The sequence below is a fragment of the Trichomonascus vanleenenianus genome (genome assembly GCF_965637985.1).
Source record: "Trichomonascus vanleenenianus strain CLIB 3782 genome assembly, contig: TRVA0_011S, whole genome shotgun sequence".
Lineage (NCBI taxonomy): Eukaryota > Fungi > Ascomycota > Dipodascomycetes > Dipodascales > Trichomonascaceae > Blastobotrys > Blastobotrys vanleenenianus.
This window is the reverse complement of record NW_027481876.1, coordinates 206,941-234,847: the sequence shown is the minus strand read 5'-3', so window position 1 is coordinate 234,847 and position 27,907 is coordinate 206,941. Positions and strand designations below refer to the sequence as shown.

The following is a 27,907-nucleotide window of genomic DNA, read 5'->3' as shown; positions in this document are numbered from 1 at the left end:
CTTTCGGACCGACCCATCTGCCCTGACAGTCCCGCCAATATATCTATCTTCGTCTTCTGGCATCGGGGCTCGTTGAGATGGTATGGTCGGCGGTTCCGATACCTCGTATCATCATCACCCACTTAGTACCATAAATTTTAAAAGATCAAAATCACCAACAATAAAGTCCATTTGAGTCGATTGAATTAATATATATATATACATTACAGAATTACTATTAGCATGTTGAATGGTTAAATTATAGTCGTCATATCATTAAGCTTCAACGATTTCAGATGTCGCTTGCTTCTGCACGTCTCCCGCAGTCACCTCCTCCTCCTCAATCACGTCCTCCGAAACCGAAACCTTCTCACTAGAAGCGCTTTTATCATCACCCTTCATCTTGAGCTCGTTCTGCGGCACGAACAAAGAACAGATGAATCCTGCTCCGGCCAGACCGATGAACACGTAGAAAACGACTCGGAACGAGTCAATGTAGTAAGTCCGGGCAATTTCACGCAGCTCTGGCGGGAGCTTGTTCACCACATTGACGCTCGAAGGCGCATTGCCCGCAAGAATATGTGTCAGCACTGGGTTGCCGCTATTTTCAGCCAGAGTCGTGATCCTGTTCTGAAAGGCGACTCCGCCAATGGCAATGCCAAACGACATGCCAATCTGTCGGAGGTACATGAGCGTCGAAGTAGCCACGCCAATGTCCTTCCGCTCAATCTTGGTTTGCAGCGAAATCAGAAACGTCTGAAAGTTCACCCCGACCGGCAGCCCATACAGAGCTGGGTAAATGACTCGGCGTGCCGTGTTTGAATCCACCTGAAGCGTCGAAAGGAGCCCAATAAAAACAGCAGTTAAGCCCAGGCCGATCCACATCTGCTCTACATACCTCTTGAACCGCGATATGAATAGACCGCCCAGCGCAGAGCTGAGCCCCATGAGAATTGCTTGCGGCAGAATGTACACCGAGGCCAGGATGGGCGACGCGCCGTAGGAGGACTGGAACATGAACGGAAGGAAGTACACGACTCCCATGAAACTCATTCCGTGGAAAATGCTGCAAAGATAGGACATCGCTCGGGTTCTATTGGTGAACAGCCGTAGCGGAATCAGGGGCTCTCGTGGCACGTAGTGCTCATAAACGACGAATAGCACGTACAAAACCCCTGAGAAAACGAGGAAGCATATGATAAACGGAGAGCCCCATGGCTTGACCGTTCCTCCCCAGTCGAGGGCAATGAGGAAAAAACAGGTTGCGGTAGCTGACAGGGCGACGCCGCCAAAATCAATTCGCTTGATTCCCTCCGCAAAGCTCGTTTTGGGCGAGTTCATCCTGAGCACAAAGATAAGCACAGCCAGTCCGAGGCCGCCAACGGGCAGGTTGAGGAAGAAGCACCACCGCCACTGACCAGCCTGCGTTAGCGCACCACCCACTAGCGGTCCGATACAGCTAGCAACCATCCAGGTGGACCCAATGAAGCCCATGAACAACCCTCTTTGGTGCAGAGGCACCAAATCCGAGATGATAATGTTAATGAGTCCTGCTACACCACCACCGCCGAGTCCCTGGACGGCGCGGGCCGCAATTAGCATGTTCATGTTCTGCGCAGCTCCTGCAACGGCGCTTCCTACTAGGAAGATTGCAATGGCCGCCGAGATGACCGGTTTCCGCCCAAAGATGTCAGAGAGCTTGCCGTAGATGGGCATGACCGAGGCGGAAGCAAGGAGATAGGCGGTTCCGATCCAGGTGTACCCATTAGCCGAGCCCAGGGCTGCTGTGATCTGGGGCAGTGATGAGTTTGAAATAGTTTGTTCTAATGCAACGATAAAGAGTGTCAGCGACAATACTCCTCCGAGGAGTAGTCTCTGGGGCTTTGTCATTTCATGCTGTTCGATAGTACCTGCGTTTTCCACCACCACCACCTGCTCCTTTTCAGCACCTTCAACTTGCTCCTGGGGTAGTTCTTCTGACAACGAGCCAGTTCTATTCTTTCTAAACAACATCTCTACTAGCGTGTAGGCTCATGGGTATCTTCAAAAGTCTGCTACTGAAAAAAGATGGTCTATGCTTTTAAATTTGATTCAAACTTTCCGAGACCTAAGACCTCTCCAATTTGCTAGCGATATGCAATGAAAAATTTATTCTACGAGGTAGTCCTTGGCACTGCTTTTTATATATTGTACCTGTACAAGCGCCGTTTATATCTGCAGCCATCCGTCAGATCCTCCTATATGTACTGTATAGTGGTACTTTATATATGCAAGGACTAACGGAATATGGTCTAGGCTTGGCGGGATAGCGTTCGGGGATCTTCACCGGACATGACTGAACTTTGCCCTGTGACACTGATTACATCTTCGACTATATATATATATTGCAATATACTTTATAATATATATAGCTTGTCGTAGAAATGAAGCTGGAGGTCATAGATCTTTACCATTCAAGAATTGACTAGATTGCTAGAAAGTACTACATGTAGTACCGTAATGAGAGAGTTGATAAGTATTGAAGGGAGAATGTCCGGCGCTCGATCCGACGGCCCAGTGACCGTCCGGACCCCGAGCCGTATTACGTCGTATAGCAATCTAATAGAAATTGTGGAGAAAGAGAACGTCTAGATGTATCGCAGCAAAATGATTATTCAACTGCCATGACAAATGTCGAACACTGGAGAACTCCGAAACTTGAGTCGCTGTGTACTGTAATATTTCAAATCATCCTGAAATGACGATCAATTTATGGTTAACCTTTGCGAGCGAAAGTGCGCTCAACCATTTTTCGGTGAAATAACGATTATTAATGTTAAGTTATCAAACATTATCATTTTGTTGAAATAACGATATTTGCCACGTTTAAATCGCCAAATACTATTGTTTTGGTGAAATAAGTATTTTTCCCCAAAGTTAAGTCACCAAACATTAGCGTTCCGGCCCGGAAACCCCGTCGACGGAGGAGGACCAATCACAGCGCTGGTGAAAGTTCAAACCTCCCAAAGTACGAGAGGTCGACAATTTTCACTGGAAATCACAGTGCATCACTGCATAACCAGATAGCCATGGTGAGTTGAATAGAAAGGCTGGAGCTGTGCTTGTTAGGTGATGCTCTGTTGGAGAATTCTTCTTGTATCTTCTCCAATGGGAAAACCATCTAACAAATATATCAGTTTCCAGCTTTTTAGAGATTATGGAACGCTTGATACTAATACCGATATAGTCTTTCTACACCACCATTTACAACACTGTCTTCAAGCGAAACTCGATTTTCGTTGGCACTGTTTTCCTTGCCTCGTTCGCCTACGATGCGTAAGTGATTGACGACTCTGAACATCATGAAGCTGGATTACTTACTGCTTTGCATGGATTCAAGGAAAGGACAAATTGACTGACTGAATTGTGAATAGTGCCTTCCACAAGACTTTCGATGCCATCTTCGACAGCCTCAACACTGGTGTAAGTATTTCAAGATTTTTTTTTGTGATGGGTCCGCTAACTGATATGATTACAGAAGCAGTGGAAGGACATTCGACACCGATATGTCACCAAGGACGAGGATGACGAGTAATTGTGTCACAAAAAGCATAGAATGTTAAACACGTACCATAATAACGACTATATTAACCTGTTTCTCAAAACAGCTTCATCATTGTAGTATGGTATATTGGTTTAAGTTTGTGAATATGGTTAGGATATTTCGCAAACGGGGCTTGGAAGGAAAAGATAGATTCGTTCTCACCCGTTCACTTATCAAAAATTCAGCTAGATTGAGTGGACTAATACCGTGTAACTGCTTTACGCTGTTCAATTGGATAAAATTGGGCCCTATACCAATCGCGACATGTTGCTACTATTGAACTTGTCGGATCAATTAAAACTGGACAGTAAAATGGCTCACTCACTCATGTTGAATTCATGATTAATGAACAGGTGTGAACAATTGATATCGAGTAAATAACCATTCGCATGCGTTACCGGCAGCCGAAGTTGGCGGGTCCAATTGAAGTGGATCCAGTTAAATACTGAAGAGAATAAACCAACTTCAGTATTTCATTCAATTGTGCCGCTGAATCGATATTATGTTAACAAATGAAAATGATTGGAATTGACTACATAACTGTTCACATTTCTTACAAAAAAACAAAGCTATCGAATTACAAACTAGCGATTCGGATTAACTGTAGTTTGATTCCAGTGGATCCAGGTAGAGGAACACAGCACACGCCTCCGCGAAGCGGAGCTACGGGGAGTTTGAGGAGCTGGCTCCTCAACAACCTCACCAAGCTTCTATCAGCCATCAGATAAAATAAATTGGCCAAGTCTCCCTCTGTCAAGGCAGAACAGATCAAGATCCTTATCGCGGGGCCCTTTTGTTGATGGGAGCAATCAGTCGGGGTGTGTGGACTACGCCAAAAACATACCCTCCGTCAAACAAACTCGCATTTCTGCATTTACCAAAATACATAGTTTTTTTCTTCAGTTGACAAGGCATTGCAAGATCTACTGCTATTCTGCTACTCCCACACTTTTAAAGATCCAAAGGAGCTAGTGTGTGTTGAGGCTCGATGGCAGCATCAGTGGCGTCAGATCCGGCCCACATCAGGGAACTCAAGCGGTTCCTGGTGATGGCGCCATACTTATACAACTACCATTTCAACCGAGACGCTAAGCTCGATGTCCAGAGGGCACTGTATCTTGCTGCATCTCTGGACGGTAAGTACTCGACGGCGTTCTTCGCGGACGTGGACTCTGATCAGCTGCGTCCCGAGACCCAGCGGCAGGATCCGCCCAAGGATCTCGACGAGGACGTAATGATGGAGGAATTGAATACAGCCGACGAGCAGGATCGGTTTGAGGCGTTCCTGCACAAATCCAAGGGCGCGAGGAAGGTGGATCCGTCCCACCCTGGCCGGCCCTGCGTCCGAAAGTTCAAAAAAGGTGAACCGACTTATCGGTGTTTGTAAGTCTTCCTCCCCTCTATCTCTCTTGCTTCATGATTATGGGCTAACTAACCTTTGCATAATAGGACATGTGGATTGGATGATACATGCGTGCTGTGCCAGTACTGCTTTAACGACGAGGATCACCAGGGACACCAGGTCACCGTCTCGATCAGCCAGCAGGACTCTGGCGGGGTGTGCGACTGTGGCGACGAGGAGGCATGGGTCCACCAGTTCAGCTGCAAGTACCACTCGCTCGAGAACTATCCCAACGATCCAATCCCGGACGATCTACACCAGGCCATTCTGGAGACGGTCGAGGCGGCGCTCGACTACACCATTGACGTGTTTTCCAACTCTCACACGGCGATCCAAAAGTTTTCCACCACTGAGGAGGTCATTTCCAACGAGACGCGATCAACATTGAGCGAGGAGGCATACGGCATCGAGGAGGTGCCCGCAAATGGCAAGTATACGCTGTGTTTGTGGAACGACCAGAAGCATTCGTTCCTCGACGCCATTACGGTCATTCTCAATGCGACGAAGAAGTCGTGCAACTTTGCAGAGATGGTCACTACACATATTGACTCCCACGGCCGAGGCATGGTAGCCGTGTCAGGAGACTTGCAGGGACTGTTGCGCAAGAAGAAGCTTATTGAGGAAACGGGCCTCATTGCCACCGTGCGCTCAGCGCGAGACGTGTTCCGAGAAGACATGTGCGCCGTTATCTTTGACTGGCTGACGGACTTGTCGAGGCTTCCCGTGTCAAATAATTATCTCGTCGCACGGGACATTATTTCTACAGCGCTCCTCAACAACTGGCGGTATGGAACGGAAATGCTTACTTCGGGCGCCTATTCGCGGCTGAATGATAGGGAGTTTGTCCACTCGAACACCATGGACCGGCACGGGGCCCTTGATGGACCGCTTATTCCAGACCCCACGATCCGGTACCGGCGTGATTTCTCCAAGAAGCAGCGCCAGCATGATTCGGAGGAGGAGGAAGAGGACAGTTCGAGTTCTCCATTTCATCACCGAGCATTGCTTGGTTCGGCTGTGCGGGCAGCTGATGAAGAAACGGCTACTCCAAATGCTGCGGGCAACGCTGGCGGCGGAGGATTTGTCATTGGTAACCGGCTGTACCAGCTGTTTAACTTTGGTGACACTGCAATGACCGAAAATGCTGGCCATGGCGAAATAATTGCGGCATTGGAGGGTGAAGAAGAATTATCTCGACTTGCAAGTGGAGAAGTGGCTGAAGATGAGGAAGATTATGAAGAAGAAGAAGACGACGATACTCTTGCTGACCGAAGATCAAGTAAGCGATCCATGTCGACAAGCGAACCAGCAGCGAGTTACTGGACTCGGCCGGTAGACGGCGTGCAGAAAAGCGAACCACGGGACCGCGTCAGCTCTCGAGTGCAGTATCTCATTTTCTTTGACATTAGATTGTGGAAAAACCTGCGAACCGTGCTGCGTGACCTTTATATTTCAGTATTGGTGTCGAATCAGGCCCACAAGCTGAAACTCGGCCACTTGTACGCACAGATATACCCCCAGATTGCGGAGTTGTATGTCCTGGCAGATCGAGAGCCGGAGTGCTCGACTATCAGCGGACTATCGACTCAGTTGTTCACTACACCAAGTATCGCCACCGAGATTGTAAAGTACGACTACTTCACTCATATCATTGCGGCTCTTTACACGCTGTTGACTACTTATGAAATCGGCCCCCCTATCGCCGTCGACCCAAATGCATCCATAGACCTTGATTCGCGTATTTTGCGTAACCGAAGGTTTGGACAGCTTTTCCACGATTGCGAGTACATATTGAACCGTAACACGGAGGAGAAATGGGTCGCTGGGAACTTGCAGCGAATCAAGCAGATCTGCGACTTTTTTTTGCTCTTCCAGGGCCAGTTGCCTACTCGACGGCAGTCGCAAAACCACGTCGAGTTTGAATCCGACTCTTGGGTCACCTTCTTTAACTGCATAGTTTATGTGTTGCAGTTGGCGGGCGTGCTTGCTACGGGAATTTACAAGTGCGAGGCCGGCACGGGGCCCAAGATTGTCCGCGCCATTGCTGAAGTTATCGCGGCTTGGTCCTTTGGCAAGTATAAAGCACGGTTCAGCAATTCTGAGATTGCGGCTCCACCCTCATTTAAAACAGTTCAAGTGATCGTGCCGCATATGAGCGAAGTGAAGGAGTTTGAAACGACTCGAAGCTGCATCATTGACTTTAATGTCTTCAAGTCGCCGCTTAGTCTCCACCACCCACTTCACGTGTTCCTGTCCTGGATCATTGAGTTTGGCAGATTTGAAAACGCCCAGCAGCTTAGACAGGCCTTTGTTTCTGAGGAGCTAATGCACCAGTTCCCCGGGCAGACGTATGAACAAGTGCTGTTGGCTACGCTGGATCACCCCATTCGTGTTATGTGTGTCCTGTCGCAGATCCAAGTTGGCTACTGGGTCCGAAACGGCTTCTCAATGCGTAGCCAGCTGGTCCACTATCGTGAGTTGACTCTTCGTGACAGCGCCTTCCGACGTGACCTCCTCATGGTGCAAACGGCTATGGTTGTTCTTGATCCGGCGACTGTTGTCTTAACGCTACTTGATCGATGGCGACTTCTCGATGGTATTGCGCACTCCGCTGGCAAAGAGGAGAATCTGGATGACTCGGCGCAGCGGATGTACTACGTCGAAGAGCTGTTGCACTATTTGATTGGTATCCTTATGGAGCGAACGCAGCTCATGGGATTGTCTGATAAGGAGGTGACCCGGCGATACCTTAAGAAGGAGATTGTCCAAGCTCTGACGTTTAAGAACTTGACTTTTTCGGACCTCTGCTCAGGCATTCCTGACCACTTGACCTCCGATGTCATGTTTGAGGACGTCGTTAATGAGCTGGCTGATTTCAAGCCGCCAGTTGGGGTGCGGGATTACGGCATGTACCAGCTCAAGAAGGAGTACTATGATCTCTTTGACCCTCACTACATCCACTTCTCGTCTACCAAAATCGAAGAAGCTGAGGGCATTGTCCGGGCCAGGGTCAGCAAAGAGACTGGCAAGGATCCACTGACCATTGTGATCGAGCCTCCTCTTGAGAAGATTCCGAGCGGACCATTCACCAATCTTTCGGGCTTTACGAGGACAATTCCTTTTGTCAAGCTTGTTTATGATTTGTTTTCGTCGGCGGTGGCGAAGCATACCGAGGCACAACACGAGACTATCTTTGCGCAGGTTTTGCAGCTCCTCCACATTGCGGCATTGGACGACCTCAACCTCGAGTTTGAGTCTCCAGAACGAACTCTTGTCAATATTATGTGCAGAGAACTCTTCGTGTTGCCAAAGAGCTTTGGAGAGGGCTCTGCAAGTGTTGTCTTTTTGCTCTATAAAGTTGCTGGCATAGATGAGTTTCAGCCATTCCATGCCAAGATTGTGAGGGTTTTGGAGCTCCTTAAGCAGAAAGACCCGGTAAATTTTGAGGCCTATGTTCAAGAACGGGTGCCGGAGGCTGTAAACCCAGTAGCCGAAAGTAACAAGATGGACACTTCTGAAGGGGCCGAATCTGAAGCTGAGAAAAGGAAGCGACTCATCAAGGAACGGCAGGCCAAGATTATGGCCGATTTCCAGAAGCAGCAGTCGCTATTTGCTCAACAAAATATTGACGAAGGGCTACAGGATGAGAACGAGGATGAGGAGATGGGCGAGGCAAATGAAAATGAGTGGAAGTACCCGGAAAGTCAGTGTATCCTTTGCCGCATGCCTGGAGACAAATCTTCTGTGTTCGGTGTCGTTGGCTTCAAAGTGCAGACGAATGTTTACCGAGAAGTTCCGTTTGGCGAAGAGCACTGGGTCTATGAGGCTTACGGAAGTAATCGAAATCTGGATAATGAACTGCCTCGAAATGCCATTAATAACGAGGGCAATGAAGAGTGGCAGGAGTACCGCAGGAAATTCAACGAAGAGCACGTTGTCGGACCAGGTTTCCCTCGAGATCACTTTGGAAAGCAGTCGATTATTGTAAGCTGTGGCCATGGTGTGCACTACTCCTGCTTCAAGGAGTATAAGCAGACCACAAGGGCCCGAGGCAACCACTTGACCCGAAATCTGCCAGAGGACCATCAGCAGGGGGAGTTCTTGTGCCCTCTCTGCAAATCTATCAATAATGTGTTTTTACCGCGGCTCTGGCGGTCGAACAAGCGCGGGCTTGATGAAACTCTAGATGCCAAAGGGTCCTTTGAAGATTTTTACAAGCGAATTTCCGGGCTCCAACAGGAGAACGCTTTAACGAGTCGCCTCAATGTCGACCGTATCACGCCAAGCCTGCAGCGAATTGCCGCCGAGAATGTCATGCCTAACTATCAGTGTACTCTTGATGTCAGCACCCCAATGGACACTGAAATGCAGGCATCCATCAATAAGGCACTCCACGATGTGCTGGTGCTGGCAAAGGGGCAGAACCAGACGGTTCATTTCTCTAAGTTTATTGATATTCTGTCTAACACTGTGGGGACTCTGGAAATCTCTATTCGAGGACAGAAGTGTCCAAATGCCATGGGCGGAATACTGCTTGAGCAGATTCCGGGCCACTCCATGACCTGTCTGCGAGGCCTTATCGATTTGGTGAAGTCGACACTGGGCATTTGGGCCAAGTCGGTCGTTATGCGGGACGAAATGGACTTCGCATCTGGGCTCGTCGATGATGTTGTGTATTCGGCGGGGACTGTGTCGAACCCGTTCCTGCTAACTGGGTCCAGCTTTGATGCGTTTGTGCGAAACGTGTTCGTTACTGCTGCTGTGCACGATCTTGATATTGCGCATCTTGTGCGGACGTACTTCGCAGCTACTGTTGTGGATAGCTTGATCCAGCTGATGAGAGAAGTGAGCAGTGGTTCTGCGTGGACTATCAGCGACACATTCTTCAATATGCCGTATTTGGACCAGTTCGATGAGGATACTGTGCAGAACTTGGGGTTGCTCATGTCGCGCATCAGGCACCACGTTAACTATGCACCAGTCGAACAGAACTGCCCGCCTCAGATTTGGGAGAATCCCGACTTCCTTGTTCGGCTCAATTCTGTACTAGTGAAGTCGGTTACGCCATTCCTGCGTCGATGTGCCATCTTTGTGCACGGGTACTGTGGTCACGGCTACGATGCTTACGATTGGATGGGCTTTGGGGACACTCCTGAGATTGAGAAACTGTGTGAGTTCCTCAGAATCCCCAGCTACTCTGAGATGATCAAGAACCTCGTGGATACTGGCTCTGTGGAATGGCAGTTCCTCGAAGGATGGCTTGACAAGTCCTTGACGGCGCGGTTGGCGTCGCATGTCAGGATTGAGTATCCAAGCGTGTACCGATTGCTGAAGCTCCCGGAGCGACTTGATGCATTCTTTAATGTTGCCAATCATATCTGCGCCAGCGACGATGGCGAGATTCCGACAGATCCTGCGGTATGTTTGTTCTGTGGCGTCAGTGTGTCTCTTCAGGCCGTGACGTTTACGGGCGACCCTCGAGGCGAGTGTCAGAACCATCTCCTTAAGTGCGGCAAAACGATTGGCATATTCTTGCTGCCTAAGCGGAGTTCGCTGTTGTTACTTAGAGAGAAGCAGGGGTCTTTTATTGAAGGCCCCTACCTTGATTTGCATGGTGAGGCGGACGAGGCGATGAGGTAAGTTTAATTTTTAGGGGATTATTTGGTGTCTACTTTTTACTAACTGGATGAAATAGGCGTGGTCGTCCGCAATTCCTTCACGAAAATCGATATGAGAATTTTACGCGAACGTTCTGGCTCCAGCACGGCATTCCCACTTATATTGCACGGAAGCTGGATAGCGTGATTGATGTTGGAGGATGGGAGACGTTGTAAAAAAATAACTGATATGAAGCTAGTTAAAGCATGAACAAAGAGTATAGTATGAATTGTTTACGAATGGATATTGCCTGAATTTTTTCTATACGAGTGAATATTGCATAGTGAATATTGCATAGGTTAGCAGCAAATGTATTGTAGACATCACTCTAGTCGTTACACGTAAATCTAAATAAGGCGAGCAGTTTACTCAAGCTTGGTCTCAGCAACCTTTTCTGCGACAGCATCAACAGCCACCTCACCGTCAACAGCAGCACCTGGGTATCGGGTGCCCTTGCCCTTCTTCTCCTTCTTCTTCTTCTTCTCTGGAGCAACTGGTGGTGGGTAAGCCTTAAGCTCAATGGCTTTGAACTCCTCGTCGTTGAGAAGAGCCTGTCGAATTGGCTCGAGCAGCTCGTTGAGGGCATCAGTAACGCCGAGCTTAAGATCGACTGGGAACAGCTTCTGGGCAGCGTAGTCGGCCTTGAGGTCGTCAATGTTGTGGTAGGTGATTGGGCCGCCGTACTTCTCGTCTCGGTTGATGTGGAACACTGGCTCCTTGCCGTTGACCGCGGTGATAGGGAAGAAGACGTACTCGATCATGGCAATGAGACCGTTGCCCTCGACCTCGCCTGGAGCGGCAAATGCCTTCTTGATCTTGTTCTTGACAGTCTTGGCGTCGTCGAGAAGATCAATCTTGGAGTTTGGATCCGAGGCAGACATCTTGCCGCCGCTCAGACCGGGCACCATTGGGTTCATAAGATGAGCCCGCTTCTTGTAGCCCATGGATGGCAGGTTCTCCTCAGCCAGAACAAAAATCTTTCGCTGGTCGATACCGCCAAACTGCGCATCGACACCCAGGTGCTCCTCGTCCAATGCCTGCATCAGGGGGTAGATCAGGCCCGACAGCAGCGGGTTCTCTACTTGCTTCACGACATCGGCACCAGCTCGCTTGGCGCCGTTCACCGAGCAGATATTGCTCAGCTTGAAGATATCGAGGGTGTACTCTGCGCTCAGCTGGTAGGACTTGCCCACGACGAACTTGAGCCGCTCGATGGGGGTGCCCATCTCCCGCAGCATCGTCTTGATCACCTTCTCGTAGAACTGCACTCGGTACTCCACAACCTCCAGCGGAGCCTTCATGTTGTCAAGAAAGGCATGCAAATCCGCCAGGAGAATCGTCACCTCGCACCCGGCCCGCAGGAAGTGAGCGATCTTGGTCATGGGCACGAAGTAGCCGCAGTGCGGTCGTCCCGTTGGCGCAGTACCCCAGTAGATCTTGACCGGCCGCTTCTCCTTCTCGAGAACGTTCATAATGATATCCTTGTTCAGAACCTCCTGGAGGTTCTGGCTGATGAGTTCATACTTCTGTTCGCTAGTCAGTTCCGCCATCTTTGCGATCTATGCTGTGAAGGTCTGGGTCTTCTCTTGCAAATCTTGAAAATTTCATCTTTTTTTCTTCGATTGACTCACTCCCCTCCCCCCTTTCAGCCGCGCGTTGGGACTTCTTTAGCTTCACCAAACTCGTATTTGACGACATTCGACGTTGCCTGGGGAGCAGTGGAGTCGACCTTCCATGGTAGTTTATAAGTGGCTGGATTTCGTTGGTGTGTATAATATATTCAGTTAGTTGATGCGTTTTTATTGGGGGACCAGTCCCCCAAACCCCCTGGGGCTCCGCTTCGCGGAGATGAGAGTGGTATAAGCGTGGTGTTGAGCGATGTTAGAGCTTTTCTGAGGAGTCGAGATATTTAGAAGTTCTTTAACGGCTGGGTTACGTTTTAGTGTATAGAATATACTTGGTAGATTGATATGTATTGGGGGACCAGTCCCCCAAACCCCCTGGGGGCTCCGCTTCGCGGAGATGATAGGTGTAGTGCAACCAGAGGTTAACATAAATTAACAGAGATTCATCAATCAAATCCATTGACCTCGACTGCACTTTATAAAGTACAATTATAGTGAATAGAACCATGGTTCACGGAACAGCATGGCTACGATGGTGGTATAGAGGGGATGGTGGGGCGCGCTTTCTATGGTGCGGCTGAACACTGCTTGGAACTTTTCAACATTGCAGGGGAGGGCAGAGTGCGATACGTCGTGAGAAGCAGAAAATGGCCGAAATCAACGTCGATGATAGTGCAGACGTGTCGCGGGGGTCCAGCTCTGTGAGGCCGATTGAACAGCCCGGAAGAAAAACACGAAACGAGGAAGAGATTGAGGTGGATATCACCCAAGTGAACGACCCTTTCTACGTAAGATACTACTCCGGCCACCAGGGTAGATTCGGACATGAGTTTTTAGGTAAGCATTTTGGCATATATATTGGCGGACCTTGGAGCTAATTTGGTCGTGTAGAGTTTGATATCCGAGCTCAGGACGATGGCAGGTGTGCTATTATCCGATACGCAAATAACTCTAACTATCGAAACGAAGTGTTGATCAAGAAAGAGGGTACGTATTTATGTGGGTCTAGTAATGATACCTGTTTGAATGGGGTTGTGAATGAAGTGGTGTGGGTCGCTAACTAAGTATTGCAGCTGCTATAAGTCCCACAGTGGTTAAAGAAATCAAGAGGATAATAACCGAGAGCGAGATTCTAAAGTAAGTGAATTGGTGATTCGACCGGACTATGCTAATTTTCATTAACTACAGAGAGGATGATTATAAGTGGCCCCCAAAGAACCGTGACGGTAAGCAAGAGCTGGAGATCAGACTGGGGCGGTATCACATATCATTTGAGGTAAGTAACAATCCAACAACAACCCACCAAAGAAAAGCTAACCGAATAGACGGCCAAAATCGGGTCCATGAATGATGTTAATAAAAGCGACGATCCTGAGGGCCTGCGAGTATTCTATTACCTCGTTCAGGACCTCAAGGCTCTCATCTTTTCTCTCATGCAACTCCACTTCCGAGTAAGTCTTCCCCCATTTAAATGTGTTAACTTTCTCAATTGCTAACAAATCTACAGATAAAGCCGATTTAAGCGGATTTTCTAATATATTTGGTGCTTCTAATGTATACCTGGTATATCATGTGCGGGCCCTAAAGTTTGTGTGCGACATACCGACATCGCGAATATTAACGGTAACCGTCGTACCCTGAAAAAGCCTGAAATATTGCACGGCGTATATTTCACTATTTCAATAGCTACGTAATGATGATTAATTTGACATGCTTCTCTTTATAGTCTTATAATTTTTCCCACTGACGATATGCTAATATTTCAGCCCGGATAGCTCACTTCGATAAGAATTTTTCCGCTGAAACCACCTGCCGCGGGTCGTACGCGCATAGTCGCATTTATTTTTCAGACCTGTTCGATATCTCAACGCCAACTCTTTTGCGTTCGATATCTCATCAGTCCGCCAAATCCCCTACTGCCCTACCACCCGGGCTAGCTTTTGTATTTTTATTTTATTTATTGTGGCCGTTAGAAAAAAAAACCTGGGAAATGGACAGCTTCAACCCACTTAAACGGTCTGGCGAGGAAAGCGAGTCGGATCAAACGAGCTCCAAGAGGGTCACGCCGAACTCCTCGGGCACCACGACTCCCACAGGGTCCTACGGCGTCAAGGTACAGGTACCTGCTACTCCCTCTCCTCTCAAGAAGCCCTCTGGGCAAAAACGACCCACTTCTCTCTTCCGGAGAGGCACCGATCTCAACTCAGACGGCAATGGTAGATTACCTTCCCTCGAGAAGTTTGCATACAAACCACCCCAGACACAGCCTAGAATCATCTCTAGCGGTGTCAGCGGTGGTGGTGGTGGTGGATCCACCGTTTTCTCGAGATACAAAAGCATGCTGGATGGGAAGAGCAAGCCGGCTGCCCAAGCGGCGCCGCAGAGTGGGCCCTCGGTAGCGCTTCCTGCCTCTGCCTCCTCGGGCTCTGGCAGCGCTCTGTACACGGGACTCCAGCCAGATCAACTCAAGGTGTATGAACAGCTCAAGCGGGTATTTAAGGATGTTTCTGAGCCAGTGCTGGTTGCTGCCGCTAAAATGTACCCGACGTTCAACACGGCAGCAAGCTACCTGGTAAAGCGCCAGCACGCCGCTCGTAATAAGACTAGTAGTCAGCCTGAATCGCAACATGTGCCGCAACAGGTTGAGTTGACTATTCCCTCTTCGTCTGCGTCCTCGAAGCGAATTGTCACTAAGACTCACACAATCCGTCAGAAATTCGGAACCGCGGGCAACACTCGACTAGAGTATCGCGATGATGAAGATGAGGACGAAATGTCGCTTATCAAGCCTCCACCGGGCCGCAGGAACAGGGCTTCACGAGAAGCTTCTCCGGCTTCCTTCAGGGAGGAGACGGCGGAGCCCATTAGACGGCGGCTCGTGCGGGCTCATTTGGACGAGGAGGAGGCCCAATACAGCGATGACAGCGACGCAGAAGGCGATTATGAACAAGCAGACGAAGCAGAGTTTGAACAGCGACTGCTTGAGTTTATTAACACGGCCAGTGTCGAGGATATTGCAGACATTTCTGCCTGCCCTGAAGATCAGGTCGATGCAATTATCAAGAATCGGCCCTACGAGAGTCTGGACGACGCTCGTGAAGTCGAAGTCAAGACTGCTGCTGAAGAAGCTGGGAATGGTAAGCCGAAAAGGCGAGGCCGACGGCAGGCTGCTGGTGAAAAGGTCGTTTACGCATGCTCTACCACCTTGCGGGGTTATGAAGCAGTCGACTCGCTCATCCAAAAGTGCGAAGAGCTCGGCCAGGAGGTCGCCAAAGGCATTAGCCAATGGGGAGTTGACATTAAAGGAGGCGACAGCGAGATTAGCCTGACCAACGTTGGCAGTGATGAGGACGAGGACAATGAGGAAGTCAAGAAAACCTCCTCAACACGGCGCGGAGGCTATTTCAAGGAAAAGCCAAAGCTTCTGGCCGAGGACTTGGTGCTGAAGAGCTACCAGCAGGTCGGTATCAACTGGCTGTCGCTGTTATACAACCGTGGCTTGTCATGCATTCTTGCTGATGAAATGGGTCTCGGTAAGACCTGCCAGGTCATTTCTTTTCTGGCCCATCTGCAGGAGAAGGGCATCAAGGGCCCACACCTAATTGTCGTCCCGTCGTCGACGCTGGAAAACTGGCTTCGAGAGTTCAAAAAGTTCTGCCCGGTGCTCAAAATCGAGCCGTACTACGGTTCCCAGAACGAGCGAGCTGAGATTCGAGAGGCGCTTTCCCAGCCAGATGCGCCCCATTACGACGTCATGGTCACTACGTACAATCTTGCGTGCGGCGGCAAGGCGGATATTGGATTCCTCAAGAGCCGGCAGTTCAACGTTTGTGTTTACGACGAGGGCCATCTGCTCAAGAACAGCCAGTCGGAGCGGTACGCCAAGCTTATGAAGATCAAGGCCAAGTTCAGGCTGCTGCTTACTGGTACCCCGTTGCAGAACAACCTTAAGGAATTGGTCTCTCTACTGTCGTTTATCCTTCCCGGCCTGTTCAGCGAGCTTAAAGACGAGTTGGCAGGCATCTTCAAGCACCGGGCTAAGGCCACTGATGACGGCAACGGCTCTTCTCGAAACCCGCTTCTCTCGGAACAGCGAATCACCAAAGCCAAGACGATGATGACTCCGTTTGTGCTGCGACGACGCAAGGAGCAGGTGCTCCAGCATCTGCCGCCCAAGACGCACCGAGTCGAGTACTGCGACCTCGTAGAGCGGCAGAAGGAGCTCTATGACGAAGAGCTCGAGACGTCGCGGAAGAACACAGAGGCCCGAGCCGCTGGCGACCGGGCGGCGCCGCTGACGAACGTGCTTATGCAGCTGCGAAAGGCCGCCATCCACCCTCTGCTGTTTAGACGCCTTTACGACGACGAGACGCTGCGCGCAATGGCCAAGGAGATCATGCAGGAGCCGCAGTACGTCAACAACAACGAGGACTATATTTTCGAGGATATGACCGTGATGAACGATTACGAGCTGCATAACTTGTGTCTGAACTTCCCCAGTACGCTGGGACACCGTCAGCTGTCGGAAGAGATGTTTTTGAGTAGTGGCAAGGTACAGAAGCTGTGCGAAATGCTCCCCAAGATGAAGGCCAATGGTGACCGAGTGCTGCTTTTCTCGCAATTCACGCAGATGCTCGACATTTTGGAAAAAGTGCTCTCTAAGCTCGATATTGAATTCATCCGCATGGACGGCCAGACGGGCGTAGACGTGCGCCAGGACATGATTGACACGTTCTACGAAGAGAAGAACATCACCGTGTTCCTCCTGTCGACCAAGGCCGGCGGGTTTGGCATCAACCTTGCATGCGCCAACACCGTCATCATCCACGACCTTTCGTTCAACCCGCATGACGACAAGCAGGCCGAGGACCGGGCTCACCGCGTGGGCCAGACCCAGACAGTCAATGTCGTCCGCATGATCTCCAAAGGCACTATCGAAGAGAACATCCTCGCGCTGGCCAACACCAAGCTTGCGCTGGATGCCAGTGTCAGCGACGAGAAGGAGGCCGAGAAGGCCGAGTCCAACAACGCCTCCCTCATCGCCCACGAGCTCTTTGACAACAAATAACTAGAATTTACTCCCTTTGCATTACACAATTGAATCATCCGAACCCGCTATACAATCGATGTTGAGCGTTGCTGAGGGGCCAGCCCCTCAGACTCCCCGTGGCTCTGCTGCGCAGAGGATAGTATGCAGTGGTCTCATTATATATATACGGTCGTTTTGGTTACTCAGTCTCCTCCTTCCTCTTGGCGTAGTAAACAGTTCGAGGTCGTCGCTCCTCAATCTTATCCAGGTCAATGGTGATACCCGGTCGGATCGATCGGCCCTCAACCTCTGGCACTGGGAAGGTTCGAATGTTCTCCTCAAGGTTCGTTCGCGTGTTGTCGGCCGAGAACAGAATCTGTCGCTCCTCTCGGGCCTTGAGAGCCTTCTTGGCCATCATCTCCTCATGCGCGTACACCTCCTCCCGGGTAGGAGTGTTTGGAATGAGCCAATCGCCGATCGAGGACTTTTGAACGGTGGTCCTCGTAGTCAGCGAGTTGCCCTTAATAAGTGGGGATGCGTAGAACTTGTCGTACCAGATAAGACCAATGAAGGCTGACGTGATGGCAAAAATGGTCAATCGACTTCTCTATATCCGCTTGTTAGCACAGTCCGTCAAATGGGGCTTCGCCAAAAGGATTCGCTTACCTTGAAAATGTCTACCGTCTGTTAGTTCGATCCCACCACAATAATAATTTCGGGCCACTTACGCTGCTCTGGTCCATCCATATGGACATGGTCATGGTTTCCTCGGGACTGGATCCGCGGGGCAAATCGGGCCCCCTTGGCTGCATGAAGCGTTGGTCTGAACATCTCTAATGCCGTCAAAAACTTGGTTCGAACTCGACGAGACCGCGATATTTGGGAGGTTCCTTTGCAAAATTTGGGCCAATGAACGCGGCGCAAAAGTCAGCCCTCGGGAGGTTGGGATTTCGCCTGCGCGAGCAAAACTCCCAGCGAGTTTTTGGTGATGTGGGGCGCGCGCCGTCTGGAAGACCTGCCCCTACGAGCCAACGGTCTCTACGATCTGATAGTGTACAATGATAGTAGGATTTGGGTCTAATGGCAATTGCCAGCTGGGATTAGATCATGATGAGGATTTAGACGTGCCGACCAAAAGCTTTGAAGGGGTTGAAAGCAGAGGTGGGGCGGTTATAGCTGGCGGAGGTAACCATACTGTGGTTATCGGCAGCGATCATAAAGTCTCTGCTAAAGGGCTCAACGACTCTGGACAAACGAGCGTTACAGGTGATTTGCGATGTTCAACTGCTGCAGCCGGGTGGGAGTATACTATTTTGGTGTCGCAAGACGGGAAGCATGTGTACTCGCTAGGCAATGGCCCAAAGGGCGAATTGGGCTTGGGGGACGTGAAGCTGGTCTCAGAGCCACAGCAGATACCCAATTTCCCGCCTGATGGACGAGCGGTCAAGAAAATAGCGGCCAGCATGTCCCATGTTGTTGTTCTATTAGACAATGGCTCTGTATGGGGGTGGGGCGTCGGGCGTAAGGGTCAGCTCGGAGAGCCTGCCGATAAGGTCGTTTCCACGCCGCGAAAAGTACCAATTGATCTCAATGGCAAGGTGACACATATTGCTTGTGGTAGGGAGTATACTCTTGTAGGATGTAGCATCACCGGCGATATCCGCGTATTGGGGAACCCGCGGTTCGGCATAGATGAAGTACCGAAGCTGGACGGGTTTAAAGACCTGCAGTCCGGGTGGTCAACTGCTCATGTGTTACTCAACGATGGGCGGGTCCTGTCGTGGGGGAACAACTCCCATGGCCAGCATGTCCCGGCGGAGCTGGCGAAGTATAAAGTTGCGTCAATTGGTGTCGGCACGGAACATGTGCTGGCCTTGGAGGAGTCGGGTACAAGGGTCTTCGCATGGGGGTGGGGGGAACATGGCAATTGCGGGCCCAATTATACGGATGGGGAGCTTAATGTTGTTTACGAGAGCAGCTCTCCGGTCAAAGGCGTCTACGGAGGATACGCTACAAGCTGGATAGTTGTTTAGTCCTACTGGCTTTACAATGTGGTGTGTTTTTGTCTCTTTATTCCTACGGAGTATATGGATGGAGTTGTTTAGTCCTACGATTGGCTTTACAATCTGGTATGTTTTTCTCTTTTTATCCCTACTGGTCCCCCCAAACCCCCCTGGGGCTCCGCTTCGCGGAGGGTTGGTGGTTGTGTGGTAAGGTCTCTCCGCGAAGCGGAGCTACGGGGGTTTGGGGGCTGGCCCCCAAGTCACGGAGTACAGGGATAGTTGTTTAGTCCTACGATTGACTCTACACTACAATCTGGGGTGTACTTTTGTCTTGGGATTTGCTACAGAGCATAGGGATAGTTTAGTTCCGACTGAGTCTATAGAGGATACGGACTTTTCTCAAACTCTCCATGCCTCGAAACAAGAAGAACGATTATGTATAATGTCACAAACTCTTCTTACCTGAATACAACCGAAAGCCAAGTAGACACATGACTTGGTAACCAGGGAATATGTATTGTTTTGTATTCAGTCTAGGACAGGTAGTATCAGCACAATGCCATAAAACGCGTTCATTGCACATTCATATCTGCCCAAACAAATCATGGACATCGCATCTGCTCATGAAATCGGGTCTCCCATTCCACAAGCACATTCAATGCCCACGATCCGCCGTTAAACGGTGTAGGTGGTTGAGTCTGAAATTTTTCAGTCGCAGAGTATGCACTTCGGTCGTGCTGAACTGTGCAGACCTCGCGTAATTCACAGACCGCGCCATACGGAATGGAAGATTCGATAACGATCTCTTTCTTCTATGAGGAAGCGTGCTTCATTTTTTAGCAACTCTTTAGCGTAGACGAGCGGCAATGTTTGGATTGATTTGTTCCGGGCGACCAGGTTAGTAGGTTGTTGTTACTTGGTGCGGTGTACTAACATTGCGTAGTTCAACCCAGCCAACAAGTAAGCCCGACCCAATATGTATTCCAGATTGAGAACGGTGCGAGAATCAACCATGTAGTAGTATTCCTTCTTCCAGATGGTAAGCAATTGATTATTGTGGAGTGAGCTAAGCTAACAGGGAAAAAAAAAAGCGACCCTGCCAACTGATATGGCTGCATCTGTGTACTTCCAGCTGCCAGGCAAGGATTTCCAGCTTCTCGGAGGGTAAGTTAGACACAGGCTGTCTGTTGTTGATGGTGGGGAGAGAACTAATTGGGTAGGCTGTCGCAAAGCAAGCCCTCGGCTATTTTCAAGCTCAACAATTCGCAGGCGCCTGCAGAGATTGACGCAGAGGATCAGATGATGACCGACGACGCAACACAGTCCGACTACACGATCAATGTGGGGATTTCCATCGAGCCAGCGGCCCAGGTAGAGGCGAATCTCGAGCAGAAGAAAGCGCTGGTCCTGAGCACCAAGCCAAAGCCGCTCAATGCTAACGACACGGCTGTGCTGGCGAACAAGATCGTCCAGCATGCATACAACTTTTTGAGCGGCTTCACGGGGTCAGACGGCAAGGTTTCGATGAAGGTGTTTGACGACTGGTGGGCCAAGTTTAAGGCTAAGCTCGCCAACAACCCCAAATTTTTGGACAACTTGGACTAATTATAATATTGGGGGCGTTGTAATATCACGGACTAACCATAGGTTCACAGTTGGACTGGCGATAGACAGTGATTATTGGTAATTATTCGTAGAGCTATTAATGAGTAATGTTTCATAACCAATTGAGTTAGACAATCTTCTTTCTGTACGCAATGGTTGGACGTAGCTTGGGTTGACGATGGTAAAGGTTGATATTTTTGGTTCGTAGAACTGTGAATGAGAAATGCATGTTCCATAATCAATTAAGTGAGATATCCTTCGTTTAGGTACCGCACGCAATATTTGGCCTAATCGGACTAACTATAGACGATCGTTAATACTTATTCATAAAACTATTAAATTATATGTCTGCCTTTACTGGAAACTGGCATATTATACTAGAAACCTCATGTACTTCGATTAGTCCTCCTTCGCCCTAGGCAAAGAAGAATCAAAGCTATTAACGGGTAATGTTATCAATTGAGTCTTCATGGACAATGGGTAATGGTGTAGCAATTCTTTACACCCATTAACAATTAGTATACATTTGATTACAAAAAAACAAAAAAATAAATTACTTAAGTTTTGCCTGCATCTTGGCACACAACGTTCGGATCTTGGCAACCTCTTCGAGAATCTCGCCCTGTGGGGTAACCAAGTTGGGCTGGATGGTTTCCTTTGGAGTAGAGCCAAAATTAGTCTCCACCAGCCGCTCAATTTCCTCATACTTGTCGAGGTTTTCCTTGCTCTGCTTGTACGCTTTGAGTTCCTTTTTTATTGAGCCGTCCTTGTCGCTCCTGGACTTGACATACGCCTCACACAGCTGAACCAACTCCTCGTCCGACATCGCGCCCATGAGCGACTGGTTGAATGACTGGGCGAAGTTGGCAAGCTGTGGATTGCTGTACTTTTTAGCCCCTTTCTTAACCTTGGCCTTGGCCGAGCTGGTCGCCGCGTCTTCAGCAGCGTGCGCTTGGAGAACAACGTGATCTATGGCCTCTCGGGTGAAAATTTTGGCAAAGTGCGCCTTCTTACGCCTGTTCACGCTGGTGAGGATTTTGTTCAACGATCTATCACCGACAGTCTCGTAACTCGAGTGCATGTCCACGGATGGCCTGACCTCGTCCAGGGTATAGGGGTCTTTGATGATCTTTACCTGGGCATCTACGAAGTCCCGTGTCGAAAAGTACGCGTCCATTTTTCTTCAATTACTCAATTTCCACCAATTGCTATTATTAATTATGAGGTACTACCCGTATATCTGTCAGCTCACCTGTATGATGGTATTACCATCTATAGATCCAAGCTGTATGAAGGGATAACGGGATGTCCCAATATATCGGACGTTGTCCAGCCTATCACCATCATATTACCTGATTACACCATTTACCACTTATCATCGACCGAGAAAGAAAGGTGGGGGGTATCATCGACCGAGAAGGACAGGTGATTGGACAAAAAGAGGCTCGATTTTTATTCGTACTATGAAGCTGAAAATAGCAGCTGGACTCATTCTACTGTCTTTGGCGCTAGCAGAGTTTATTCCCACCGACGATTGGCAGCCAATTTCGCCAGACCAAAAACTGCCACCTGGTAAGTCCCGAGCTGGAAATTGAGATTGACTAACCAATTAGGTCTTCACGTAAGGGTAAACATGGAAACTGGCGAACGGGAGGCCAAAATCATGTCTCCCGATGATAAAGATGACTCCAATGCCGCCATTGTCGTAGATACTTCTAATTTTAACGACAACGGGGCCGGAGGTCTCATTGAGCAAGCACTCCACGAAATTTCCACACCAACCCCCAATCTGGAAATACTCGAAGAAGTGGCTGAGTATGCCCATGACGTCGAATTTGGAGAGTCCGTTGTTAACTCGCGGCTGCTGCAGGCCCTGGTGAACGTTTTGAGATCCGCGACATCGCCCAACATGAAAGAGATCAGTGCCCGCATCCTTGGGGCAGCCCTACGCAACAACCCTGCAGCGCTCCAGATCCAACAGACAACAGATCCGCGATTGGCCCAGCAGGTGGTGTCTTTGTTAGGCTTCGAACGCAACAGCACCGTCCAAGAGCGGCTCGTATACCTCTTATCGTCAGTAGTTGGTAGCGAGTCTGGGCTCCGCCAGGTTATGAACGATGCGGACGACCGCGCGCTTCGCTCCGTGTTCCGACAGGGTTCTCCGGCGGTCAGGGCCAAGCTGGGGCGCTTTGTGTCTGACCACCTCGTAGATCTCCAAAACGGCCCACTGGAGCACATCTCCACGGAGGATGCGGCGTGGAAGCTTCGCGAACTCAAGGAGTGGAGCGACCTATTCCAGGATGCGGCTCCGCGCGCTACTACCCCCCAAGAGAAATTGGCTGTTGTGGAATCGCTGGTCGAAATTCACCGCGCGCACGACTTTATGCCCGTGCACAAGCCGTTCCTGCAGTGGCTCGCTACAGCGGGTCGGGACACCAATGAACCCCAGGAGCTTCGCGATCTCATTTCCCGCGTGCGGCATGTTGTATTCGGCAATCCCAATGCCCAACGCAAGCACGATGCAGAGGACCTCTGATCATCCCTACTAGGATTGTGACAAAGGAGTTAAGCTGCTTCTCTAACCCGCGTGGTGTGAGTCGGCCCGCTTGATGTGTGTGCATACACGAGCTTGACAGGCCCCCGGGAGCGCCCGTTAACGCCATTTTATTGGGGGAGGGTTATGTGTTGTCTGCACCAGCGAGTCATTTTTTCGCGCTGGTGAAACTCCGCGTGTATACACATATACGGCCCCACCCCACCCATGCCCATGCCCATGCCATATGTCGTCCATAGTAAAGGGCTGGTGATCAAGGAGCATGGCCCAAAGAGGAGATAATGGACTACCCCTTTGGGCTTGGCTTTTGTCCCCAATGCCTGGGACCGCGTCCATTCTTGTCCCCCTCCCCCTGAGTGTGGGTTTGTTTTGATATATGGTTTTACCACCGTGGTGGGTGGAATGTCTGTGAAAGTTTCACAAAAAGCAAGTGCGCGCACCTATTTGAGCCTCCCTATTTTTGGCTCGTCATATAAATAACCCCTGGTGCCCTATTTGCCTCCTTTTCCCACTTTTCTAACGCGTAAAATATTCAACAATGGTCTCCTTCAAGGCTCTTTCCGTGCTCGCTATGGCCCTGGTCGCCCTGGCCTCCGACTTCAACCCAATCCGATCCCCAGGTAACGGCCAGGTCATCAACGCCGACTCGCAGCTCCAGATTAAGTGGGACACCACTTCCAGCGGCAACGTCAACCTCGTTCTGCGAGCCGGCGGCCAGTCCAACCTCGGTACTGTGCTGACCATCGCCTCTAACATTGACAACACTGGCGCCTACTCCTGGACCGTGCCAAACAACATCCAGACCAACACGGCCTACACCATTGAGATCCAGGACGCGTCCAACGTCCAGGAGAACAACTACTCTCCATACTTCACCCTCATGGCCGCCAACGAGAAGCAGCCAGAGTCCTCCTCCACCTCGTCGGGCGCCACCAAATCTGACTCGTCTACCTCCACCGGCTCTGCTGCCACCTCTGGCTCTGCTGCCACCTCTGGTACCGCCACCACCCACGCCACTACCACCGGCTCTGCCACCACCACTGGCACTCACTCCGGCTCTTCCACTCACACCAAGTCTGGCTCCGCTTCTGCCACTCACTCTTCCTCTAACTCCACCTCTGCTGCCGCTTCCTCCACCGAGTCCTCGAGCTCCAAGAACGGTGCCTTCTACGCCCAGCCAAACACCTTCATCGCTGCCGCCGGCATCGTCGCCGCCGCCCTTCTCTAAAAAGCCTGCATCTAATTTTTCAGCTTAATTTCTTTCTAATTTATTTATCTGATTCCCCTTCCGGTAATCGATCTGACACAGTGTGGCAGATCTTCAAGCCGCACCGCGCCGCATTTGCCTCTTTGGTGACCACCCCTAACCCCTGTAGCTCCGCTTCGCGAAGGATATAAACATTCAATTGACTTGGGGGGCCAGCCCCCCAAACCCCCCGTAGCTCTGCTTCGCGGAGGGGGTTATTACGTGTGCCTTGTCGTATAATACATGTAGGTTTCAGCATCGTGCCTATCCTCCGCAAAAGCGGAATTGCGGGGGCCAGTGCCTCATGAAATTAGAAGTACGAAGGACATCGAATAGAAACAATTAACTGACTTACTAACGAACTATGCTAAATTAACAATGGTAAGGGGATTGATTCTTGATGGATCTCAGACAGTCCGCTATAACATCAATATTCAATCCCTCGAACTCTTACTTTTTACTACTAAAAAGCTACTATACTTACTTCTCTAGGAGTGTATCTATACTAGGTAAGCGCATTTATAACAAATTGTAGGAGATAGGATAAAGTACCCTTGAGATAGTCGAGTTTGGACTCAGAAGTGGTTTAGTCGACATGATGATCACGGTGTTTAATCCTGACTGAAGCACAGCATTAGTCAATACAATTGACCTCCGCGAAGCGGAGCCACGGGGGGTTTGGGGGGTTGGCCCCCCAAGTCAGTTGAGTTCAGCCTGTATATCCTCCGCGAAGCGGAGCTACGGGAGGTTTGGGGGCAATTGAACAAGTTGAAATGAAGTAGAGTATTCACGGAGATTAATCTATAGGGTAATAAATAAAAAGGGGAGGAGGGGAGTTTAATTGGCGGAGGCAGCCTGGAGGGCCTGCAGGACATCGGCGATGAGGTCTTCGGTGTCCTCAATGCCGACGGAGAGACGAATGAGGTCGTCGTAGACGCCACTGGCCTCACGCTTGTCCTGGGGAATACCGGCGTGGGTCATGACGGCCGGGACTTCGCAGAGGGACTCGATACCACCGAGGGACTCGGCGAGAGTGAAGATCTTGGTGGTGGAGCAGAACTTGGAGGCGGCCTTGGCACCGCCGCTGATTCGGAACGAGATCATACCACCACCGAGTCCGTTTCGGTGCTGTCGCTCAACAACAGCCCGTCGCGGGTGGGACTTGAGGCCCGGGTAGGCGACGGCGATGACTTCGGCGCCGATCTTGGACTCCAGCAGCTCGGCAAGGACCTGGGCGTTGTTGGAGGCAGCCTTGGCTCGCAGGTGGAGCGTCTTGAGGCCTCGGTGAGCCAGCCAGCAGTCGAACGCGGATGGAACAGCGCCAATGGCGTTCTGCAGGAACCGCAGACGCTCGTGAAGCTGCTCGTCGTTGGTCGCAGCAACACCCATAACGACATCGGAGTGACCGTTGATGTACTTGGTCACAGAGTGCACGACGAGATCAGCGCCCAAAGTGAGTGGGTTCTGCACGTATGGAGAGAGGAAAGTGTTGTCGACAACCAGGTGGATGGCCTCCTTTCGGCTGGCTCGCACCTTGGCGACAATTGCGGCGACCTTGGCGATGTCGGTGATGGAAAGAGTCGGGTTGGAGGGGGACTCGATCCACACCAATCGGGTGGCTGGGGTGATGAGGCCCTCAATGTCCTCCTCGATGGAGTTGGAGAAGGTCACCTGCACACCGTGCGAGTTGGCAACCTTGGTGAAGTATCGGTGAGTACCACCGTAAACGTCGCCAATGGACACAACGTGTCGGTCCTGGGCCAGGGACTGCAGAACGTTGGCGGTCGCAGCCGAGCCGGAGGAGTAAGCGAGCGCGAACCGGGCCTGTTCGAGCGCAGCGAGCGCCTGCTCAAAGCTGTCTCGGTTCGGGTTCGACGATCGCGAGTACTCGTAGTCGCCGACAGGGCTGGCTGGTGCGTTCTGGGCGAACGTCGTCGAGAGCGAGATGGGCTGGATCACGGCACCAGTAGTCCGGTCAGGCTCGGCGCCAGCGTGGACAGCAAGAGTTCCAAAGTTGGTCATTATAATAGCAAAGAATTCGATAAAACGGGGTTAATTGCGTTGACAAGCGGACCCGCAGCACCTTTTATATGCGCTTCTTTCGAGTGCAAGAATTTTCAAGACATCTGTGGAGCACGTCATTGCATACCATCGGCCATCGCGCGGGCTGGGAAGGGATTTTTTCTTAGTCAGCGCCGCATCCCTGTCTCGCCGGGGTTTGAGCCGCATTGCCCTATTATTAATTGCCGATTGTACCTTTATTGCTCTTTAATTAATAAGCGGATCGTTTGCGGTCACGTTTATAAGTTGTTGGATTGGGGCTATGGCCTTTTTGAGTAGTAGGCTCGTGATTCTGTGGATTTTTAGATGACTGGAGGGGGCGTACGGCGGTCGGAGCCCTGCGTGGTAAGATTACTGTAAACGGTCGTCTGGCAGCTAGGGGTATGTAGAGTAGGTGGAGAACTGCATAACCGCTGTGGCCATCGTTGGATGCATAGAGCCGTTCTATACCTCAATCATACATCATATACCATATATATTGTGTCACATACCATATATATCGCATACCATTCATCATATCATATACCATATCGTATCGCATAGCGCGCCAGCCATGTAATTGGGGGGACCAGTCCCCCCAAACCCCCCTGTGGGCTCCGCTTCGCGGAGATTTGAGCCGTGCGATGGGGTACTTGTTACACATCGTTACGGGAATTTTGTTACAAGTTGGGATTTTGTTACAGTGTAACGAAAGTTTGTTACGTCGTGGCTGTCATCGAGGAAATGGGGGCTTGGGGCAGACCCCCAATAATTGATCTCTATGGAATATATGAAATCACTAAATGTTTACTCCATAGATATGGTCCATAGAATACGTATAAAATCTCTATGGTCATGTAGCAGTCTTCAAGGTTTACAACAGAACCCATATGAAATCTGCAAGCTTGGCAATAGAATACGGATGACACCTCAATAGTCTACAGAGTCACATGTAATAGTTATGTTCCATGGAGTGCATATGAACGCTCTACTATGTATGACATCGCTACTACTCCATGGACTATATCATACACATCATATCTATACTCCATGAAGTATAAGTGCTACATGGGATACATATAAAATCTTGATGCTCAATGGAGTATGAGTATATTTGACCTATCTAGTCCGCCAAGGAACACATTAAATCTCTATGCTCTATGGAGAGCATTGAACGATATTT

General features: G+C 50.1%; 13 protein-coding genes across 13 annotated transcripts; 8 read left to right on the top strand and 5 right to left on the bottom strand.

Annotated features, from left to right (window-relative positions):
* Positions 1 to 255: 255 nt before the first annotated feature.
* On the bottom strand, positions 256 to 1,992 carry VBA5 (MDR family MFS transporter; the record flags this gene model as incomplete). The annotated part of the gene is made up of 1 exon (XM_076683892.1): positions 256 to 1,992. One exon carries the CDS (start codon positions 1,990 to 1,992, stop codon positions 256 to 258), a length of 1,737 nt encoding a protein of 578 aa, XP_076541939.1.
* A 1,055-nt stretch (positions 1,993 to 3,047) lies between these two features.
* QCR9 (ubiquinol--cytochrome-c reductase subunit 9) lies at positions 3,048 to 3,553 on the top strand (the record flags this gene model as incomplete). Its single annotated transcript, XM_076683891.1, has 4 exons — positions 3,048 to 3,050; positions 3,206 to 3,294; positions 3,393 to 3,441; positions 3,497 to 3,553. 4 exons carry the CDS (start codon positions 3,048 to 3,050, stop codon positions 3,551 to 3,553), a joined length of 198 nt encoding a protein of 65 aa, XP_076541938.1.
* A 997-nt stretch (positions 3,554 to 4,550) lies between these two features.
* On the top strand, positions 4,551 to 10,798 carry UBR1 (E3 ubiquitin-protein ligase UBR1; the record flags this gene model as incomplete). The annotated part of the gene is made up of 3 exons (XM_076683890.1): positions 4,551 to 4,945; positions 5,012 to 10,600; positions 10,660 to 10,798. The coding sequence occupies 3 exons, from the start codon at positions 4,551 to 4,553 to the stop codon at positions 10,796 to 10,798; spliced, it is 6,123 nt and encodes a 2,040-aa protein (XP_076541937.1).
* A 189-nt stretch (positions 10,799 to 10,987) lies between these two features.
* Positions 10,988 to 12,172, bottom strand: TYS1 (tyrosine--tRNA ligase TYS1; the record flags this gene model as incomplete). The annotated part of the gene is made up of 1 exon (XM_076683889.1): positions 10,988 to 12,172. One exon carries the CDS (start codon positions 12,170 to 12,172, stop codon positions 10,988 to 10,990), a length of 1,185 nt encoding a protein of 394 aa, XP_076541936.1.
* A 722-nt stretch (positions 12,173 to 12,894) lies between these two features.
* On the top strand, positions 12,895 to 13,769 carry TRVA0_011S02410 (mago nashi family protein; the record flags this gene model as incomplete). The annotated part of the gene is made up of 6 exons (XM_076683888.1): positions 12,895 to 13,084; positions 13,139 to 13,234; positions 13,321 to 13,384; positions 13,436 to 13,523; positions 13,573 to 13,698; positions 13,755 to 13,769. 6 exons carry the CDS (start codon positions 12,895 to 12,897, stop codon positions 13,767 to 13,769), a joined length of 579 nt encoding a protein of 192 aa, XP_076541935.1.
* A 468-nt stretch (positions 13,770 to 14,237) lies between these two features.
* On the top strand, positions 14,238 to 17,315 carry FUN30 (DNA-dependent ATPase FUN30; the record flags this gene model as incomplete). The annotated part of the gene is made up of 1 exon (XM_076683887.1): positions 14,238 to 17,315. One exon carries the CDS (start codon positions 14,238 to 14,240, stop codon positions 17,313 to 17,315), a length of 3,078 nt encoding a protein of 1,025 aa, XP_076541934.1.
* Positions 17,316 to 17,475: 160 nt separating this feature from the next.
* TRVA0_011S02366 (uncharacterized protein) lies at positions 17,476 to 18,107 on the bottom strand (the record flags this gene model as incomplete). The annotated part of the gene is made up of 3 exons (XM_076683886.1): positions 17,476 to 17,883; positions 17,943 to 17,953; positions 18,005 to 18,107. The coding sequence occupies 3 exons, from the start codon at positions 18,105 to 18,107 to the stop codon at positions 17,476 to 17,478; spliced, it is 522 nt and encodes a 173-aa protein (XP_076541933.1).
* Positions 18,108 to 18,334: 227 nt separating this feature from the next.
* On the top strand, positions 18,335 to 19,309 carry ATS1 (Ats1p; the record flags this gene model as incomplete). Its single annotated transcript, XM_076683885.1, has 1 exon — positions 18,335 to 19,309. One exon carries the CDS (start codon positions 18,335 to 18,337, stop codon positions 19,307 to 19,309), a length of 975 nt encoding a protein of 324 aa, XP_076541932.1.
* An 836-nt stretch (positions 19,310 to 20,145) lies between these two features.
* On the top strand, positions 20,146 to 20,884 carry OPI10 (Opi10p; the record flags this gene model as incomplete). The annotated part of the gene is made up of 4 exons (XM_076683884.1): positions 20,146 to 20,176; positions 20,223 to 20,318; positions 20,371 to 20,443; positions 20,500 to 20,884. 4 exons carry the CDS (start codon positions 20,146 to 20,148, stop codon positions 20,882 to 20,884), a joined length of 585 nt encoding a protein of 194 aa, XP_076541931.1.
* A 553-nt stretch (positions 20,885 to 21,437) lies between these two features.
* TRVA0_011S02300 (uncharacterized protein) lies at positions 21,438 to 22,061 on the bottom strand (the record flags this gene model as incomplete). Its single annotated transcript, XM_076683883.1, has 1 exon — positions 21,438 to 22,061. One exon carries the CDS (start codon positions 22,059 to 22,061, stop codon positions 21,438 to 21,440), a length of 624 nt encoding a protein of 207 aa, XP_076541930.1.
* Positions 22,062 to 22,347: 286 nt separating this feature from the next.
* SIL1 (Sil1p) lies at positions 22,348 to 23,420 on the top strand (the record flags this gene model as incomplete). The annotated part of the gene is made up of 2 exons (XM_076683882.1): positions 22,348 to 22,456; positions 22,498 to 23,420. The coding sequence occupies 2 exons, from the start codon at positions 22,348 to 22,350 to the stop codon at positions 23,418 to 23,420; spliced, it is 1,032 nt and encodes a 343-aa protein (XP_076541929.1).
* Positions 23,421 to 23,976: 556 nt separating this feature from the next.
* Positions 23,977 to 24,666, top strand: TRVA0_011S02256 (GPI anchored serine-threonine rich family protein; the record flags this gene model as incomplete). Its single annotated transcript, XM_076683881.1, has 1 exon — positions 23,977 to 24,666. One exon carries the CDS (start codon positions 23,977 to 23,979, stop codon positions 24,664 to 24,666), a length of 690 nt encoding a protein of 229 aa, XP_076541928.1.
* Positions 24,667 to 25,521: 855 nt separating this feature from the next.
* Positions 25,522 to 26,706, bottom strand: CYS3 (cystathionine gamma-lyase CYS3; the record flags this gene model as incomplete). Its single annotated transcript, XM_076683880.1, has 1 exon — positions 25,522 to 26,706. One exon carries the CDS (start codon positions 26,704 to 26,706, stop codon positions 25,522 to 25,524), a length of 1,185 nt encoding a protein of 394 aa, XP_076541927.1.
* Positions 26,707 to 27,907: the final 1,201 nt, after the last annotated feature.